Source organism: Pholis gunnellus (genome assembly GCF_910591455.1).
Source record: "Pholis gunnellus genome assembly, chromosome: 2".
Lineage (NCBI taxonomy): Eukaryota > Metazoa > Chordata > Actinopteri > Perciformes > Pholidae > Pholis > Pholis gunnellus.
Genome location: NC_136536.1, coordinates 15781330 through 15798032, shown reverse-complemented (window position 1 = coordinate 15798032; position 16703 = coordinate 15781330). Strand labels below are relative to the sequence as shown.

Genomic DNA, 16703 nt, shown 5'->3' with positions numbered 1-16703 from the left:
GCTGTGTTTACTGAACGTAATCATTAACATTGTGTTGTGGTGAATATGGACCACAGACTTTATGGACCGTTGAGATCTTTAAGGAAAAGCAGTCGAACGTGGCACACTCGAGCAGCCTGTGCTGAAAGCGAACGAGGGATCGGAAGATGGCATCCACCGACCGACCTGATCCTCCAACACAGGTCTACATTTATGCAACTAGAACATTTACCTGTTGATGTCCAGACCCGACAGTGGACTCTTATAATGTGTTTAGAGGTCGTGCACCTTGAATGCATTCCTGTCTTTGTTGTTACGTTTATAACCGCTCTGTTAGCTAAAGTTAGCATGCTTGCTAGTTAGCACCCTCGCTAGCTCCTTCAACGCTGTAAAAGTTGCCTCTCAGACATACTTGCGTTGACAAGTTGTCTGAAAGGCCGAGCTGTCGTTCTCGTGCTGCAACCACATGTTGCCAAAACTTGTGTGGCTCGCTAAGCTAGTCGGTTAGCTAGTTACAATGACCAAATGCACGTCCTTACACCTTAAACATGAAGTCTTCCCTCAGTCTCACTATCTGCAGTTAGTGACATAATGTGGAAAGGTCACTGTAAGTCACACACGTCTGGTGGATTGTACTCGGCTCGCTGCTTCCACTGTTTTGGGTTTAAATTGACAAGCATTGAACATCACGACAAACATGTTTTAGTAAGTTGTGTCTCATACATGTGGCCATGGACAGCTTCTTCTAGATAGATAGATATATACTTTATTCATCCCCAGGGGGAAATTTGTTTGTAGCAGCAGCAAACAAAGTTACAGAGTAAACATACAAATATTAAGTATGAAAGATGCTCAATATATACAATGCAATACAATAATGGAGCAGAATATAATACATTTAAAGAAAAGAAAATAATAACATAAATGCATAGTATATACAATCAAATAGAATGGTATTAAATTAACTAATAGGTAAAAACAGTAGTGCAAGGATCACCAACAGTAGACAACAACCGTGTAGCAGTGTTGTAGTCAATTGAAGGATGATCTGGCCAGAGGTGATTTGTTATAAAGTGTTATAGCAGATACAGGAATGTTCTCCTGTATCTGTCCTTGTGACAGCGGTGCTGGATCAGTCTGTTGGAGAAAGTGCTCCGCTGTCCCTGCAGTAGGTGGTGGAGAGGGTGATCCGGGTTATCCAATATGGATGATCATTTCTTCAGTGTCCTCCTCTACATTTGCAACCTCTTCAATTTCAGCAAGCAAATCAGAATTTAGATCAGAATGTGCAATACGTTAACCAGAATTAAATGTGTTTAAAACATCATTCAAAAGTAGATTTTATGTTGACTTAACCCAGAGACTGATGAAGCAGGAAAGAAATCTAAGGAAGGAACTGAATTTGTGATTGTCATGCATGCCTGCATTTACAAAACAATGACTGAATAATTAATAAACTGGTGCACAGATATCTATCCAAAATGATCTAGACCCAATTATGCAGCATTCATGTGATGGATTGATTGACTGATTTAGCTCACTGCAAATGTCACTATCCAGTGGTGGAGTAAGTACTTGGATCTTTTACTGAAGTAAAAGTGTCAATACCGTGGTGATGAAATATTCTGTACCCAAGCTTTCACAATTTTACTAAAGTAATAAGTAAAAGTGCAAAAGTATTAGCATCAAAATATACTTAATGTACCAAAAGTAAAAGTACTCATTATTCAGAATAGCCCATTTTAGAATTGTTTATATTGTTAAATATAATTATTAATACAGTAATGTGTAAATTACTTTACTGTTGCAGCTGGTAGGGTTTGGGACTAATTTGAAGTACTTTGTATACTGTTTAGTAGCTTATGACTTCTCCACCAGGATAAATACGACCGTATCTTAACCGATGATAGTGCATCATCATTTATTTGTTGGTTATGTTTTGTGTCATTAGTCTGAAAGTACAAAGTAACTATAACTGAATATATTAAACTAATGTGCTGGAGTAAAAAGTACAATGTTTATTTCATCATTTAAGCAGCAGGAAATGAAAATTCTCAAAGTACTTGAGTAAATGTCCTTAGTTACTTAACACCACTGCTGCTAACTAAACATTGCTGCATTCAGCCAACACAGCCTGTGTCCTCCAATAGATGGCAGTCTTATACAAGTGTTTGTTTATCTCCTCAGCCGGGCCTTCCACCTGGAGACGATGCGGCCGCTCCCCCCAGAGAAGCCCTGGTAAGGACTCAGTATTTATACATTACTTGACTGAAAAAGCATTTTGGACTAATTTAACAAACTGATTTAAATATGCATATTTGATGTAAGTGCTTATTAGATAGATAAAGCAGGTTAGTTCATTTCATTTAATCATGAATCTTGTTTTTAATCACAACAGATTTCACTGGTCGGTCCCTTTGCACTGATTAACCAGTGCAATCTGCTGCTGTAGTGTTTAGTGGGAATGAAACTCGTATCATATTTGAGAAATGGAGAGTTGTTGTTTTTGATCTAGTGACTTTAAAGAAGTTGGTTTTCATCTTTTCATCGACAAACTACTTTTCCTTAGCTAATCAGGTGATATCACACATTCCCCAGTGCGATGAAGGGTTTAAGGCTTCCAATTAGCAGCCAGTCACTTTAGCACTACACTGATGTCCCCGAGCCCATAATGAGAGGGTACTTTATGTTGCTTGACTTTAGAAAGTTAAAGCGCATGTGAAAAGCTCTCTTTTAGCAGCGAGTTCACAGTTGCTTTAATCGTGTTTTGCCACATACCTTTGTGGTTTTTAGTTCATCCCATTGTTTTTCAGTTTGGGTCATGTCCCACAAATGGGTTTGAATTAGTTCGCCAATAGTCATAGTCACCATTAAAGAAAATACATTTAAAAAAAGTAGACTGTGTCTAAGTCACACATCACATGTTTAGTCCTCCCTGCACCTGCAAAAAATAGAGAAGACTTGAAGATGTAGGAGAAAAGTAAAATATAAAAGAAAAATGTAAAGGCACTGCACCTTGAGTATTTTTGCATATATATATATATATATTAGTGTTTTTCTTCCTCCTTAAATCCTTGTCTCTAAAGTCCTCTTTCCAAGCTGTGAACACATGCAAAGCCGGGGACATTTAATGACAATAAACATCAGTTGTTTTCCAATAATGTGTGAAGGAAAGTGTTCATTAGACATCGCTCGGCTCAAGCGATGACAACGATTATAGCCACAAGTTCTTGCCAAGTGGGACGGAATACATCACAGGTACATTCACTGGGCTCGTATGGGCACAGCATCCCGGTTATAGGAGTGCCGTATTGTTCAGCCTACATGTCTCAATGTCATTCACCGCCATTCACTCTTCATCCTCCCCCCATCATCCCTTCATGCCAAGGCTAATTTAATCCTGGGGTTATTGATTGTGGGAGCATTCTCCCAGGCTTTCTTTCAATTTACTTCAATTTCATCATCCCAGTGCGCTTCAAGACTGCCTCCTCCAAAAAGGGAAGAAATTCTTGTTATGAGGGTCCTGATTCGAGACTGGTTGACAAGTCTCCCTGCACCGCCACCGCCCTCACTTCCAACCCCTTTTCTCCTTTCTCTTTTTGATGAGCTGCTCTTTCCCAGTTAAGTGGATTATTACAGTAGGGATAATTCTTGTCACATGGCATTATTTGGATGAGGTGAATAATTGAAATTTATGTCTGAAAGGATTTTATCTGGATGAGAGGAAAGGGAGTGCTGGCAGGGTTGGGAGGGCAGAGAGAGAGAGAGAGAGAGAGAGAGAGAGGGGGGGGGGGGCGCGCACACACACACACACACACACACACACACACACACACACACACACACACACACACACACACACACACGTTTGTATAACATTTATGTGCACATGTGCATGTCAGGCTGGGGACACCAGTCATGTTAACAGGTTCTGACTCACCTCGCCCAGATCAGCAGGCACGGCGTGGGCTCTCTCCTCTGTGGGCAAGAGGGCCCGGCTCAGGGGCCGGTGCCACAGCCTTTGCCACCATCCCGGCCTGAGGGGGAGGTCTGGACCTGCAGTTACAGAGAGAGAAAAAAGAAAAGGGTTTTGAGTGTGTGTTCCACGGTTGACTGGTATACCAGTCGCTGCCAGCCGCTGCTGTTGCCTCTGGCGCTGCTCTTTGCTCGCTCTCACCCCGGCTTGCTTGGTCTCCATCTACAAACTCCCCCCCCACCCCCCTCCCACCTTCCACTCATCACAACCCCGGCCTGTCTCTCGCCAGTGTCTCCCTAGTCTTTGTGCTCTCTCTCTCTCTCTCTCTCTCTCTCCCCCGCAGTGACACCCTGCGCCTCACCCCTCGCCTCCTCCTATCACTCTGTCCTCATTGCTTTCGCGATCCTCCCAAACGCATCGCAACAATAATTATGTGTGTACAAATCCCTTTGATCACATCATTTAGAAAACAGGGTCAGTTCTGAAACAGTTCAGGAAATACAGCAACGTGATATCCAGAGGCGTAGGAGCACGTTGTGATATGAGACTAAATATTGTATGGGATTGAATTCAAATGTTTTTACCTCATCACTAACAGATTTCTTTTTTCAGAAACTGTAGTTTATGTATAAAAAAGAGAAAAAAAAAACATTAATAGCCAAAGTATCTTGTCAATATGGAGATTAGGGCTGCAACTTACAAATGATTTTCATTATCGATTAGTTTGCCGATTCATTTTTTTTGTCTATAAAATGAGGTGACATCTTCAAAATCCAAAGATTTTAGTTTTACTCTAATTTATGACAAAGAAAAGCAGCAACTCATCACACCCCAGTGCGCTTGTCCCTGATTTCGATTGTGAATTCTAATGTTTTTGTTTGTCTCTGGTAGAATGAGTCCTGCACTTTTCTCTCCACACACAATGAGAAAGGTATGCATTTGTGTGTGAGGATGCAAGCGTGTGGTTTACTTATGCAGGAGGTGCGTCTGTATACCATTCGCACACACCCTGCGTGCACTTAGGCATACATAGTGTTAACGGAGTGTGTATTTGTGTGTGTGTGTATTTAGGTTTGGGGGGGTTTTTTAGTACAGCAGAGGGAGGGAGGGTAATGGGAGGGGAAAAAGAATTGTAAGAAGAACATCCCCGGTCTCACTGCAACTTCAAAAGCTCCCCTTCCCCAGGATATTAAGCGACTGTGATGAAAAATTTAGCAAGCGTTAAATAAGCCGCTTTGAAGTGATCTGTTTTGGCTCAGCAGTCTCCAAATTTCCGTAGCCCCTCTGCAATAGCCATCACACTATGGGGGGGGGGCAGTGTTAAGTGCAGGAGTTGTGGGGGACCTGGCAGGATGGCAGAGGACGTGCCAACCGTAATTGGTCCAGCCAGCGACATGAAGGCACTGCCGTCCCCTGTTGTCTATTTCTGGCTCTTTTTCACCTCATTTCACCTCTCTCTCTCCCTCTTCTGCTGAACCCCACGAGTCGCAGGCAGACAGATGTTCCTCATATGTTCGCTCTAAAAAGAGATTTTCTTTTTTTCTTCACTAAAGCGTGGGAGTAACACAAATGTAACGCAGCGGTGATACCAGGAAGTCAGAGGTTACTCTCGGGTCTCGACTCTGTGTTTGTAAAACAATGCGTCCGTTTAACACCGAGCCATCCTCTGCGTGTGTTTACTTTACTGCTTCATATGACTTGAGCAATTATTTTTAACAGAAGATACGGCACATTTCAAGTGATTTGGAGCTTTTTTACACTTCCTCCACCATAAAACAAAAATAACAAGAAGTTAACCTCGTGTTTGATAATTCATATTTCAATTCATTTCACATTCAACACTTTCAAAACCATTGTTTTAATTTTTGAGCACTGCAGGTTTCATCACGCCCCAAATTAATTATTGGGGCAGAATTAGAAATGGGAGCCAGTAATGAGGCGGGTATGGTAACTCCATTCTGTCAAGAAACTAGGCTACCATTTAGTTAGTCAGGGGAACCTTCTCTGAGATTTTCCTTTTTTTCCTCTTTGCTCATTACTTTAATTGTAATTGTAATCCTTTATTGGAGCTGTCTGCAGTAAAGGAGAGTTATGGTCCGAGTGGGGGCGCGAGCCATAGAGATATTTCATGATTATTGAAGAAGACGGTCACTAGGTGGCAGCCACTAGTTCGGCCTCGCTGTAATTACTGGGTGGGAAGTGATGGCGAGAAACTGTGTGTGTGTGTGTGTGTGTGTGTGTGTGTGTGTGTGTGTGTGTGTGTGTGTGTGTGTGTGTGTGTGTGTGTGTGTGTGTGTGTGTGTGTGTGTGTGTGTGTGTGTGTGTGTGTGTGTGCGCGCGCGCATGCGAGGGTGTGTGTGTGCATGCGAGGGTGTGTGAAGAGAGATTTTTCAGATTGTAACACGCTCCTTGAAAGAGAAAAGTCAAATAAATCTGATCACCTGCCATCTCGCAGTCGATAGATTCAGTATCCTGTCACATTGACTGTAAACATGCTGAGCGCTCTTGCAAAGGCACAGAACAAAGGCGTGTGCGGAAAGCATCAATCTTCATATTTTTATGTTTAATTTCACATACGTAAACTTACTATGAATGTGATCTGAAGGCTGTATTTCACAGTGCGGCCTATAATGTGGAGTGATGTGGGATACGGGGATGACATGACAGCAATTGTGTGTGTGTGTGTCTGTGTGTGTGTGTGTGTGTGTGTGTGTTTTTCCCCCCCATGCCCGTAGGTTTACTTGTGAAACATCTGCACACCACCGCTCGTTTCAGTGGTCGGGCTGAAGTTTTTCTCTTTTGAAAACGCTCAATTCTCTGTTTCTCAGCGCAACACTCATTGTGCATCATGCGCTGTTTGTTTCCGTGGTTAATGATACAGGAAGGGCCCTCCGTTTTATTGTTGCTGTGTTGCACTTTTCCCCCCTCCTCGCCCAACCCGGCAGCCCAACCTCCTTAGAGGACTCCGTATGAATTCTCACTGTCATGTCCAAGGACGAGTGGCGCAGGGTCAGCTAATTGCTTTTATGATTATGATTTCACGTCAGATTTATCGTGCATGCTCGGAGCACATCTTCCAGGTCCTGCCGACGTTGCTGGCTCGGATGGGGAAAATGAGTTTACAGCTTCTGGCTGTGACTTCTTGTTTAAGTGCAGGTCACACGTTTTGACTCATTAGAGTTGAACGCAGAGGGTGAATCACACGGGCTTTTCCTGTAAAAGCCCGTGTTTTTCTATGTCGGTAAATGTGCTTGTTTTCTCATTTTTGGCCTCATTTGTTGACTTCGTCCTCAACATGTGCTAAAGTTTGGAGGTCACGAGCGGGGAATGACACAGACAAGGATTTTTGGTTTTTCTGTTCGTTTGAACTTTTTACGAGCCATAAATCTCTCGTCTTCATTTCTGTTCTCAGATGAAGTCGTGACGCCTATTCCCCTCATAGTGTGACAGAGTTATCAGGCGACTTCTATTTGATGTCGGGGGACTTTTTTTCTTTTTTTCTTCTGATGGTTCCTCCCACCTCTTTGAAAATGATGAGCACAGATGAGTCCAACCCATTTTATACATTTTATTTATTTTTTGCGGTTTTCTGCCTCATGTGCTGAGCCGGATGCATCGCTAGCCCCCGACAATAGCGTGCTGATCTTTTGGATGAGAGCATTGGAAATCCTTTAATTCACTGTAAAGTTCACGGTAAATGAAGAAGAAGCTGTTGTCACTGTGTGTCATTAGTACGCATATTTTATGTAGATACCAGTCTCACGTCGTGGCCCGTGGCTCTTTTGATTTGTTGCAGTAATTTGACCTCGCTCTGACCTGCCTGGCTGGGCCGCAGTGTGACTCGTGACAGATGCACCCTGGGAATATGGTTTGGATAGTTCTCCGACGCGCTAGAGGAATGTTAAAGCTAGTTTTACCCAAAGTTCATTCTGGAGACACATGTAAAGTCTGTGATTAAGCCCAATTCAATGAACTATAATGAATACTTAGGGCTTTATTTGTAGGGTTTTTCGTCTCTGCAGAGTACATTAATGTAAACAGGATGGTAACAGAGCTGTAATTTCCTATTCTCCCACAATTTAGTGAACTGTCATAATGTGTTTACTTAAGAAATGATAGAAATACGACACCACTTTAATTACAGCGCAGTCATTTTGCCTCGATATACTTGGGAAAGTGGCCTTATTGAGCCCGAGCTTCCTTTTATACTCTCTATTCTGCTTTGTAATTACTTCAGCTTGATTTATCGTCTTTTCTTTGTGTTTACGGTTGTAAACTGCTCGAGTGAGTAACTTGGTCTGAGAGTGGCTTGTCTCCTCGCAGCGAGGCTGGAAATCTCCCGATGAATCTGAGATGTCTCCGCTGTCAAGACTGCTCACATCGCTCTCAGCCTCCAATGTCACTTTCAAGGCATAATTACACAAGTTGTGTTGATTAGTATGAGAAGCAATTACGCCGGCTTTCCGCCGCAAATGGAGAATGTGATGGCCCTTGATTGACAGGAAGCATCCTGGCTTTAATAAGTAAATGACTATGGTAATTCAGGTACTGAGACCCCTTTTGATTTGTCAGCATCTTTCTAATTTTTGGTGATGTCCTCTGATTTTAATGAACATGAATTTGATTGAATCCCCGTTCCCTGCACCCATCCGTCTGTCTCGCTCCTCTCTGACCAGCAAGTGCTCTCACGAGGGAGCCATACGCTCACGCTTCCAGAGCCGTCCCGAAACAATCCTGCTGCCGCTGCTGAATTATTTCTCTGTGAATGAATCCGGTGTGTGTAAAAAAAAAAAAAAGAAAAAAATCAGACGAGATGAAATGAACAGCATGCGGGTTTTTTGGCACACTATTCCAAATGGTTTTTAGCACATCACGCTTTTCACAAGTGTGGGGAAATCAGAGGAAAAATTATTTGTAATTGACACTTTGGGGAACATTTTTTTCTCTTTTTATCTGGCTTCCCAGTAAGTTATTAGCTGTTAATTTGTCGGCAAGCTCCCCTACAGCGCCAGATATTTGTTCAAATGCTGGGATCCCCTCAGTGCATTTGTAACTACACTTCTGAAAACGCTGCCCTGTCTAATTATGTAATATAATAGTGCCTTTTAGGCAAGTTTCTTTTAATTGAATAATATTAGTTCTAGCTCAGCGTAAGCTATTGGAACAGCAATACTTGAAAGAGCTCTTTATACTGTATAAAATACACAGTGGTGTGCTGTAAAATGTAGCTAAAACAGATAGATCCATCAAGTCGCATCGATTCTAAGCTTTTGCACTGTGATCTGTGTATTTTTAGATTTTTGAATTGAGGCCAAACATTTAAATAATGCTGAAATGTGATTGGCTCACCCCTCAGTCTCATATTTCTTTCTTTTGTTAACCACAGTTGGCCTAATCAAGTAATTCCCTGTTTGTCTGAGTAACCCCCTCTAGAGTCATACATGCATAAATATAATAAAATAATTTGCTCTTGCACTCCCTAGCCCAGCTGTAATTTATATGGATTGAATGAGTGCTGCATTGTGGAAAAGCACGAGTGGACCAAATGCTCGTTTGTCACCTCTAATAAATGTTGGAATGTAAATTATGAAGTTATGCTTCAGATGTAAATGCACTTTATTCCAGTCCTTTAATGTAAACAGCCCACTCCAATACATTAAGGGGGGGTAGCTAGGCAGGGGGGGGTTGACTTGGATTTTTGACTGTTTTCATAATCAATAATAAACACAAAAGAGCCTAGATGAGGAACGTTATAACATATCTGAAGTCTGGTTCATAAATTATTGCATGAAAGCAGGCTTGTACACCAAAAATGTAAATACATTAATGCTATTAATAATGTAGTGACTAATAGTTCTATCAAGACTGTAATAGCAGTTTAATGGAATATGACAGCAAGAATGTATTACACTTCTTACATTCAGACGGGACCTTACATGACATTTATCAGGGATTTCTGAAACAATTTTTTTGATTATTTTGTTAAGTTAATTGCTTCTCCCCCCCCCCCCCCCCCCCCCCGATGTCTTCTCTGGAAGAGGGGCAAAAACTGGTAATGGATATTAATTAATATGTGTCACTTTTCTAGGTTTGATTAAAAATAATGAAAGCAAAATGCTAATGGGATTTCAGAGTTTCTCTGTGTGTGGCACCCAGAGATTGTGGCTTTATCTGGGGAATCTGATAGCGGGCTATACTCTCTCTAGGCTAAAATGAAAGTGACGGAATACTGAAACTGAGATAAAATGTCTTAAAACCCGCAAAAATAGAGCACTTCCGTGAAAACGTTGCACTCTAATTAGCCCAGCTTCAGATGTGTGATACAGAGGTGCGTCGTCTGTAAAGTTTTCAGTGTGTTTATAATAAAAAGTTAAGACTGGCGGGCAAATCGTCTGCTCTTCTCAGAATGATGTTATCAGCCCAGGGAGTTTCTGAATGAAAGACGCGTGAATCATTTCTGACAAGCTTCTGTCTTGGCAAGTTTTTTTTCTCTAATACGTGGTTGTTTGCCAGAAAAAGGATACATGGACCTGTATGCGTTTCTGTCCAAGTATCTTTTGGCCTTTCATTTGAATGAGACGCTTGAGCTACACTTCACTTGGCACTGATTATAGCGGGACGTCTTCCTCCGTAGTCCACCACTGTCAGCATGGGGAACCCTTGCCAAGACTTCTTTGTGTCTGTGTGCTGTCTTCAGCAGAAAGAGGCTATCATTAAGGTGGGGCACAAGTGTAGACCAGCAGTGAAACAGAGGCGGGCACGGTAAAAAAAAGCAACCGTAGCCACTTGCACAACTGACAATTATCCAACACCTGGACCGGCTCCCCTCCCTGGCATGTGCGTCCAGACTGTCGGCTTCTTGTTAATGCAGTGATTAACAGGAAGATTGCATTTGTTTTCCCGTGCAGCTCTCCTGGCAGCGCTGCTTTGCTTTCTCTATGATTAAAATAGTGGATGAATGAATGCATTGTGGCTCATGTCATGAACTTCAAAAGACAGGGAGAGCATGAGATGATAGAAACGGAGGGGGGGGGGTGGTGGGGGTGGTGGGGGTGGAAGAAAGGCCGAGGCCTCTTTGTCACTTCCATATTGTGGGATGTTAAGAGAGGCATTGGCATGAAATAATTTGGAAAAGAGCAAAAACGCTCGTTAGTTGTCCCCCAAATATTACCCAGCCTCATATTTTTAAGTTATTTTCTGTCACCACGTGACTTGCCCTGATCTATTCGACTTCCGTACGGCGTGGAAAGTAGTTTTAGGTATCATGGGGACGAGAAAAAGGGGAAGTGAAGGCTCTTCGTCAAGCGGCCCGTACTTTTTGAAACGCAGAGAGAGGCATTGTCACGTGTTTTCTGTGTCAAGGTCGACAGAAAATGTCAGAACAGGTGCGCGTCTGCTGCTGAGCTGCTTGCCAACTCAGCCCCTTTGCTGTAACACGCCACCCCGCGTGACATTGTGGCGGTTCACTGTGGGTCGCCTCTTCTCCGCTTTCTTTCGGAGGAGCCTGGTAAAACACGTCACCCCGTGAGTTGATGTAGAGTTCGGACGGGTGTCGACGGCGAAACGTTGACCACTGCCTCCGATTGTCACGTAGTCACAAAAAGTATGGGTGCTGTGCAGGAGTGACGTGCAGCATTCCTTTGTGATTACTCCTTTTTTTTTCTCTCTCTCTCCTGCTGTTGTGATCTGATTGAATCTTCCCATTTTAGGAGACATTCTTTTAAAGGAGGGGGAACCCTGTTTTTTTTTTATGCTTAATTCATGTTCTTGGCCTTCTGAGGAAGAAGACGGTACAATAAGTACCTCTTTAGTGTGTGTGTGTGTGTGTGTGTGTGTGTGTGTGTGTGTGTGTGTGTGTGTGTGTGTGTGTGGAATCTTTAAAGCTTTAAAAATTGAAAAATCAGGGATTTAAAAACAAACAAAAAAAGCAAGAATGTGCGAGCGTTGCACGACAGCCGTGATTTAAGGCAGAATGGATGGAGTAGTTTGGTAGTTGTGCTGATTTATAGCGTTGTTGTGTCACATATAGTTTTTACAATCTGCATCAGCCAACTATGTCGCAAAACCTGAAAATTCTGTCTGAACTTCCTCAGAAGAGGTGGATTATGTTTTAGGTGTGGCATAAATCGAAATGTCACGCATGCCTTTGTCACTTTATGACATTTTAGAAGCACTGAAATCTCCAGCGTGTTGCCTCGCCGGCTCAGAAAGGTTGAAATGAAGCATTATTATTCGATCCGACGAGCTGTCGTGTTTGTGTCCTCTCTGGCGTCGGGTTAAACGAGAAGAAAAGAGAACCGCTACTTCCACGACCCCGATGAGTGTTGTTTTCTGACACCGTCAGCGCCGCACTCTCTCTCTTTTTTTTTTTTTAATGCTTGTCCTGTTTCTCGAGGTTAGATTCTTACTGGCAGCTGGAAGCCTCCAGAAAAGGGGAATTAGCCAACATTTTTCTTTGTCACTTTGTGTGATCAGGAACAGACTCTTGCCTGCTCTCTCTTTCTCCAAAAGCAAAACGAAGACCCACCGCCCCAAGTTTCCTCCCTCAGTCGATGGTGACTTATCTGCTGCTGTAGATGTGTGGCTCAATGGTTTGGAGAGTGTGTCTAAATGTTTCTGACAGGTCTCAGTGAAAGACAGGCCGCAAGGGTGAACTGCCATGCTTTCCTGCCCCCCCCCTCCTCTTTTGACTCCACCCGTACCGCCCCTGACCAGTAGATGGCGGTGTTAATCTTCTCTGGCTGCGCTCCTGCCTCGATGCGTCTCCCCTTTTTTTTTTACGCCATCCCTCTCCTCTCCGTCTCTCTGTGGCACTCTCTGAGGAAAGAGGGGTCTCACCCCGTGTGGAGGGTCATGCCACCAATTCCTGGCCTCCTTTGAAGACCATGAAATCGCTGATCCAAGACGCACGATTAGTGCATTCAGCCTACTGACTGGAGACGGGTTGACGCGCGATTATAATGTCACTGGAATGTCACAATCTGCCTTGTTGTCTTTGTGAGCGCGCTCTCATCCGGTGGCACAGTGTACCCAAGAAGGAATAATTTGATCAATAAAAAGGACACCTCTCTCTCTCTATTGTCACTGGCCTCTCTATTCTTGTTTTATTAGTCAATTTGGCAGGCCGAAAGGACCGCGCACACAACTGATGCCAACCACGCTGCATCTTCACCCGGACTCCCTGCTTCATTTACAGTGCTTCACTTCAAGTAGCTGTATGTGTGTTTGTGTGTGTGTGTGTGTGTGTGTGTGTCTGGGTGGGTGCTGCCTCAGTGAGAGGAGAGGTTTGGATCAACAGAGGAGGATAGGCTTGTCACTGTATGTTGCTCGTGACGGAGGCGGCTCTTCTTCTGACACCACAACACAACTTCTGTGGTGTGTCGCTTGGACACAAGCTTCACGTTGTTTGCTGCTGGTGCCGCTTGCGTTTTGCCTCAATCAACTAATTGAATGTGAGAGGCCTTGATGATATGAAGGACAACACAAACAGCGGTGGCAGTTTTAAGAAAAAGCCTTTGTCTCGGTTAATGTGACTACTACCGGTTGTTTTCCCCATTTCTGTTCGCAAAGAACTTTTCAACTCACGTTATTTGATGCTAAAAACTTGTATTTCAAAATGTCAATCTTTGAATATTTGTATTGACCGCAGAGGAGTTTTTGTTACTTTTAAAAGATTTCTATGTAATATGATTTTAAGTGTAATTTGTCATGTTTTTATGACATTTAAACGAGCAACCAATGATGACTTTTTTTCTTGTATTTTACGTTAGAATTTTGTTAACGTATAATCCCCTTTATAAGCACATTTGTTGTTGTTCCACTGTGTTTGGTAATGTTTGTGATGAAAGGCATAAAGGCACACGTTGCTGTTCGCCACAGAATGCTCCCATTGACACAAATTGACGTTTGTGTGTTTTGGGAAGAACCAAAGTGTCATTTTTATCAGGAGAAAATGAAAGTCAGCGAGCAAAGATGAGTGACCAACATGTATATGCAGCCTTATATTTGTATTGCATATAAAACATTTTTTCATGAACTTGATTTTCACTTTTCAGCAAAACTTTTCGTACGCAACACATTTCAAAACCCCCAAAATGTAACCGCCTTATTTAGCGCATTCCTGGTCTAGCATTGCACTCTCTTGTGTTAAGTAACGCTCACTCCCCATACTGAAGAGCACTGCTTGTCACAGAATGTCATCATTGACTGTAAAAAAAGAAAAAAGAAAAGCTTCGAATTACAGGAAAGAGGCACTGCATTAAAGAACAAAGGAGATCGATGGCAGTACATTAAATTTTATGCGAATGAAAAAAAAAAAATCAACTAATTAAAATTGATTACTCCTGCTTTGTAAATGTGTTTCTGAATTAAATTATTGTATGAAAACATTTTGACCAATCGAGGAGCTGAGGAAGTATCCATTACTGGATTGCAGCTGAGAAGGGGCTTGAATGTTTTGTGGTGGCTAAGTAGTTTGTTGTGCTGCGCTGCGACTCCCCCACTGCTAAAGTGCCACGGGTTAATCTCTGATGACCCCCATCTCTCAGAGCAGCTCCAGACTCCGGGTTTGGGCCTTTTACCTGAATTAAAAGGAATTTGTGGGCTATACAAGTATTTTTTTTTTTGTCCAAAGTGGGCGAAAGTGAGGTGTCACGGACGGAGTCGCCGCTCTTTAGTCATTGGGGGGCTCTCGGGGCTCTCGGGGCCCCGCTGGGGACGTCCTTATCTAAACAGTCATCTGTCTCGCTAGTTTAGCAAGGGCAACCCCAGGCAGCACGGCCGACGGCTACGCATTAAGAAATGTCAGACTCTGCTTTACGCCGTATTTCTCAAGCTAGAATTGGAATTGGCTGGATGCCACATGTTTCCCTTCAGTTTAGATCTCACAGGAATACAAAGAAATGCTTCACTTTGTTGCATCATCTTGTTGTTTGTTTTTTTGAAACACTTTGCTGGTTTCTTCGTCCTGCACTAAAATGTCTTTTTAATCTTGTTTATCGAGATCTTGAAAGAGGCTGACTTAGTATTTCTAAACCACAACCTTTTTTAAAAAACACTTTGTTTGGTTTCTAGACATTTGAGTTTACAATATGAAGCAGGGGAAGGAATGACATGACATCTTCATGCATACCTGACGTATTGAATCATAAATATATGTGGCTACAGTTCTGAAATATTATTTTAAAAATTGCTTTCTTTCTCTCCAAAAAGAGAATGAGGAAATGAACCGTTCTTACAGCTTGGTGGTGTCCTCGCTGGATCAAACGTGCTGTAGCCCCCAGTGTTTCTCACCGCTGAACCGACTCAACTTTTCCATGTTTGTGATGACAGAGCTGTGATAGGGAAATGCTGCTGAATGGAAAGTTTAGTCTGTACATGCAGTGGACTTGAAAAAAAAAAAGCTTGATTTCCGTCCACCAACCCCCCCCCTCCCCCCCTCCCTTTACAAAAATTGCATAATGCGCGTTTGATGTCATGATTGTAGCCTTGCCCATGGCTCTAACACTGACACAGATACAACGCTGCCTGTTATTTTTAAACCTTTGCAAAGCAGATGTCAATGAAGTTTTCCATGACCCTTTTTTCATCTATGTCGACTCTGATCTTTACATTTTCAAAAGTTACAAGCGTTCGATAAAGATTGACCGCGTTCACAGAAGAGAATAAGACACACAAAACCAAACCACTGTATTTACCTTTCTACCTGTTTTACTGTTTCAACAGACGTGAAAGTCGGTTTAAACTACCTCATAGTTTGTCAGGAGAAGAAGAAGAAGAAGAAGAAGAAGAAAAAAGCCCATGTTTCACCCGTACTCCTTTTGTCAGATTTTACTAAAGTTGAGTTTCAGTAGTGGTTGTTCATTTAGTTTTCTCACATTGTAGCTTCTCTGAAAAGCACTGCCCCAAAGAGAAGAAGACACAAAGACACAAAAAGCTCCTTTTGTACAGTCATTGTCAGAATGGTTCGGCTCCAGCAGAGCCGTCGAAGCTCCTGCAGTGTCTGATGTGGAAGTTAGCTAAATGGTCGGGTCTGCACCTCACTTCCTGATGTCTCTCAGGGTCAATAATCCCCTATTGCTGCTCCCATGAGGCCTTACTTCCTCCGCTAAAGGTCACATCAAGGCGGGAAAGATGTCACAATTAGAAGGGCATTTAAAGCTGCTCTTTTAAAAAGATTAAAAAGCACTGCTGGCCACATCAAGCAGTCAGGCGACTAACGGAAACACAATAATTGCATTAAAACTTCATTCCTTTCTGGTCGGGCTCTGGTATCAGAAAGGTATTGGGTTAAGTCATTTAAGACAGCTTGCTCCTGATAGCAGATCATCCATGAAAGCACCAAATTAATATAGAGCTTCATTTTTCGCCGTCTCTCACTTTCTCTCGCTTTTGGTCCTCCAAACGTGTGTTTGGGGGGGAAATTTGAGACCAGCCTAACACAATCTTTGTTCATGTCTATCAGTCTGTTATTATATCAGGGGCACTTCTCCACAAATGTACAGGCCGGGGCAATTTGGAATGAATTGATTCACACTGAGACTGAATCCTATACTTGCTAATGATTTCCTTTTAGCCCCTCCATTGTACCCCCCCCCCCCCCCCCCACCCAACTTCTAGTTCCATCATGCCCTTTGCATGTCTTCATTGTTGCAGACAAAATGTGTTTGTAGATGACATGGATTAAGGCGTTGCTTAGAGCATGGGAATTTATTTTTCTGTAAAAAAATGAAAACGCCGATGTGACTTT

The 16703-nt window shown here is 42.7% G+C and overlaps 1 protein-coding gene across 2 annotated transcripts in view; it reads left to right on the top strand.

Moving 5' to 3' along the window:
• The first annotated feature begins 115 nt into the window (after positions 1–115).
• Positions 116–16703, top strand: part of pex14 (peroxisomal biogenesis factor 14) — a 44436-nt gene continuing 27848 nt past the window's right edge. For both annotated transcript variants that reach the window (XM_079174184.1, XM_079174183.1), the window contains exons 1-2: positions 116–182; positions 2167–2217. In XM_079174184.1, the coding sequence (XP_079030310.1) occupies positions 147–182; positions 2167–2217 (87 nt within the window). In that variant the 5' untranslated portion in view covers positions 116–146. The remainder of the gene's footprint in view (positions 183–2166; positions 2218–16703) is intronic.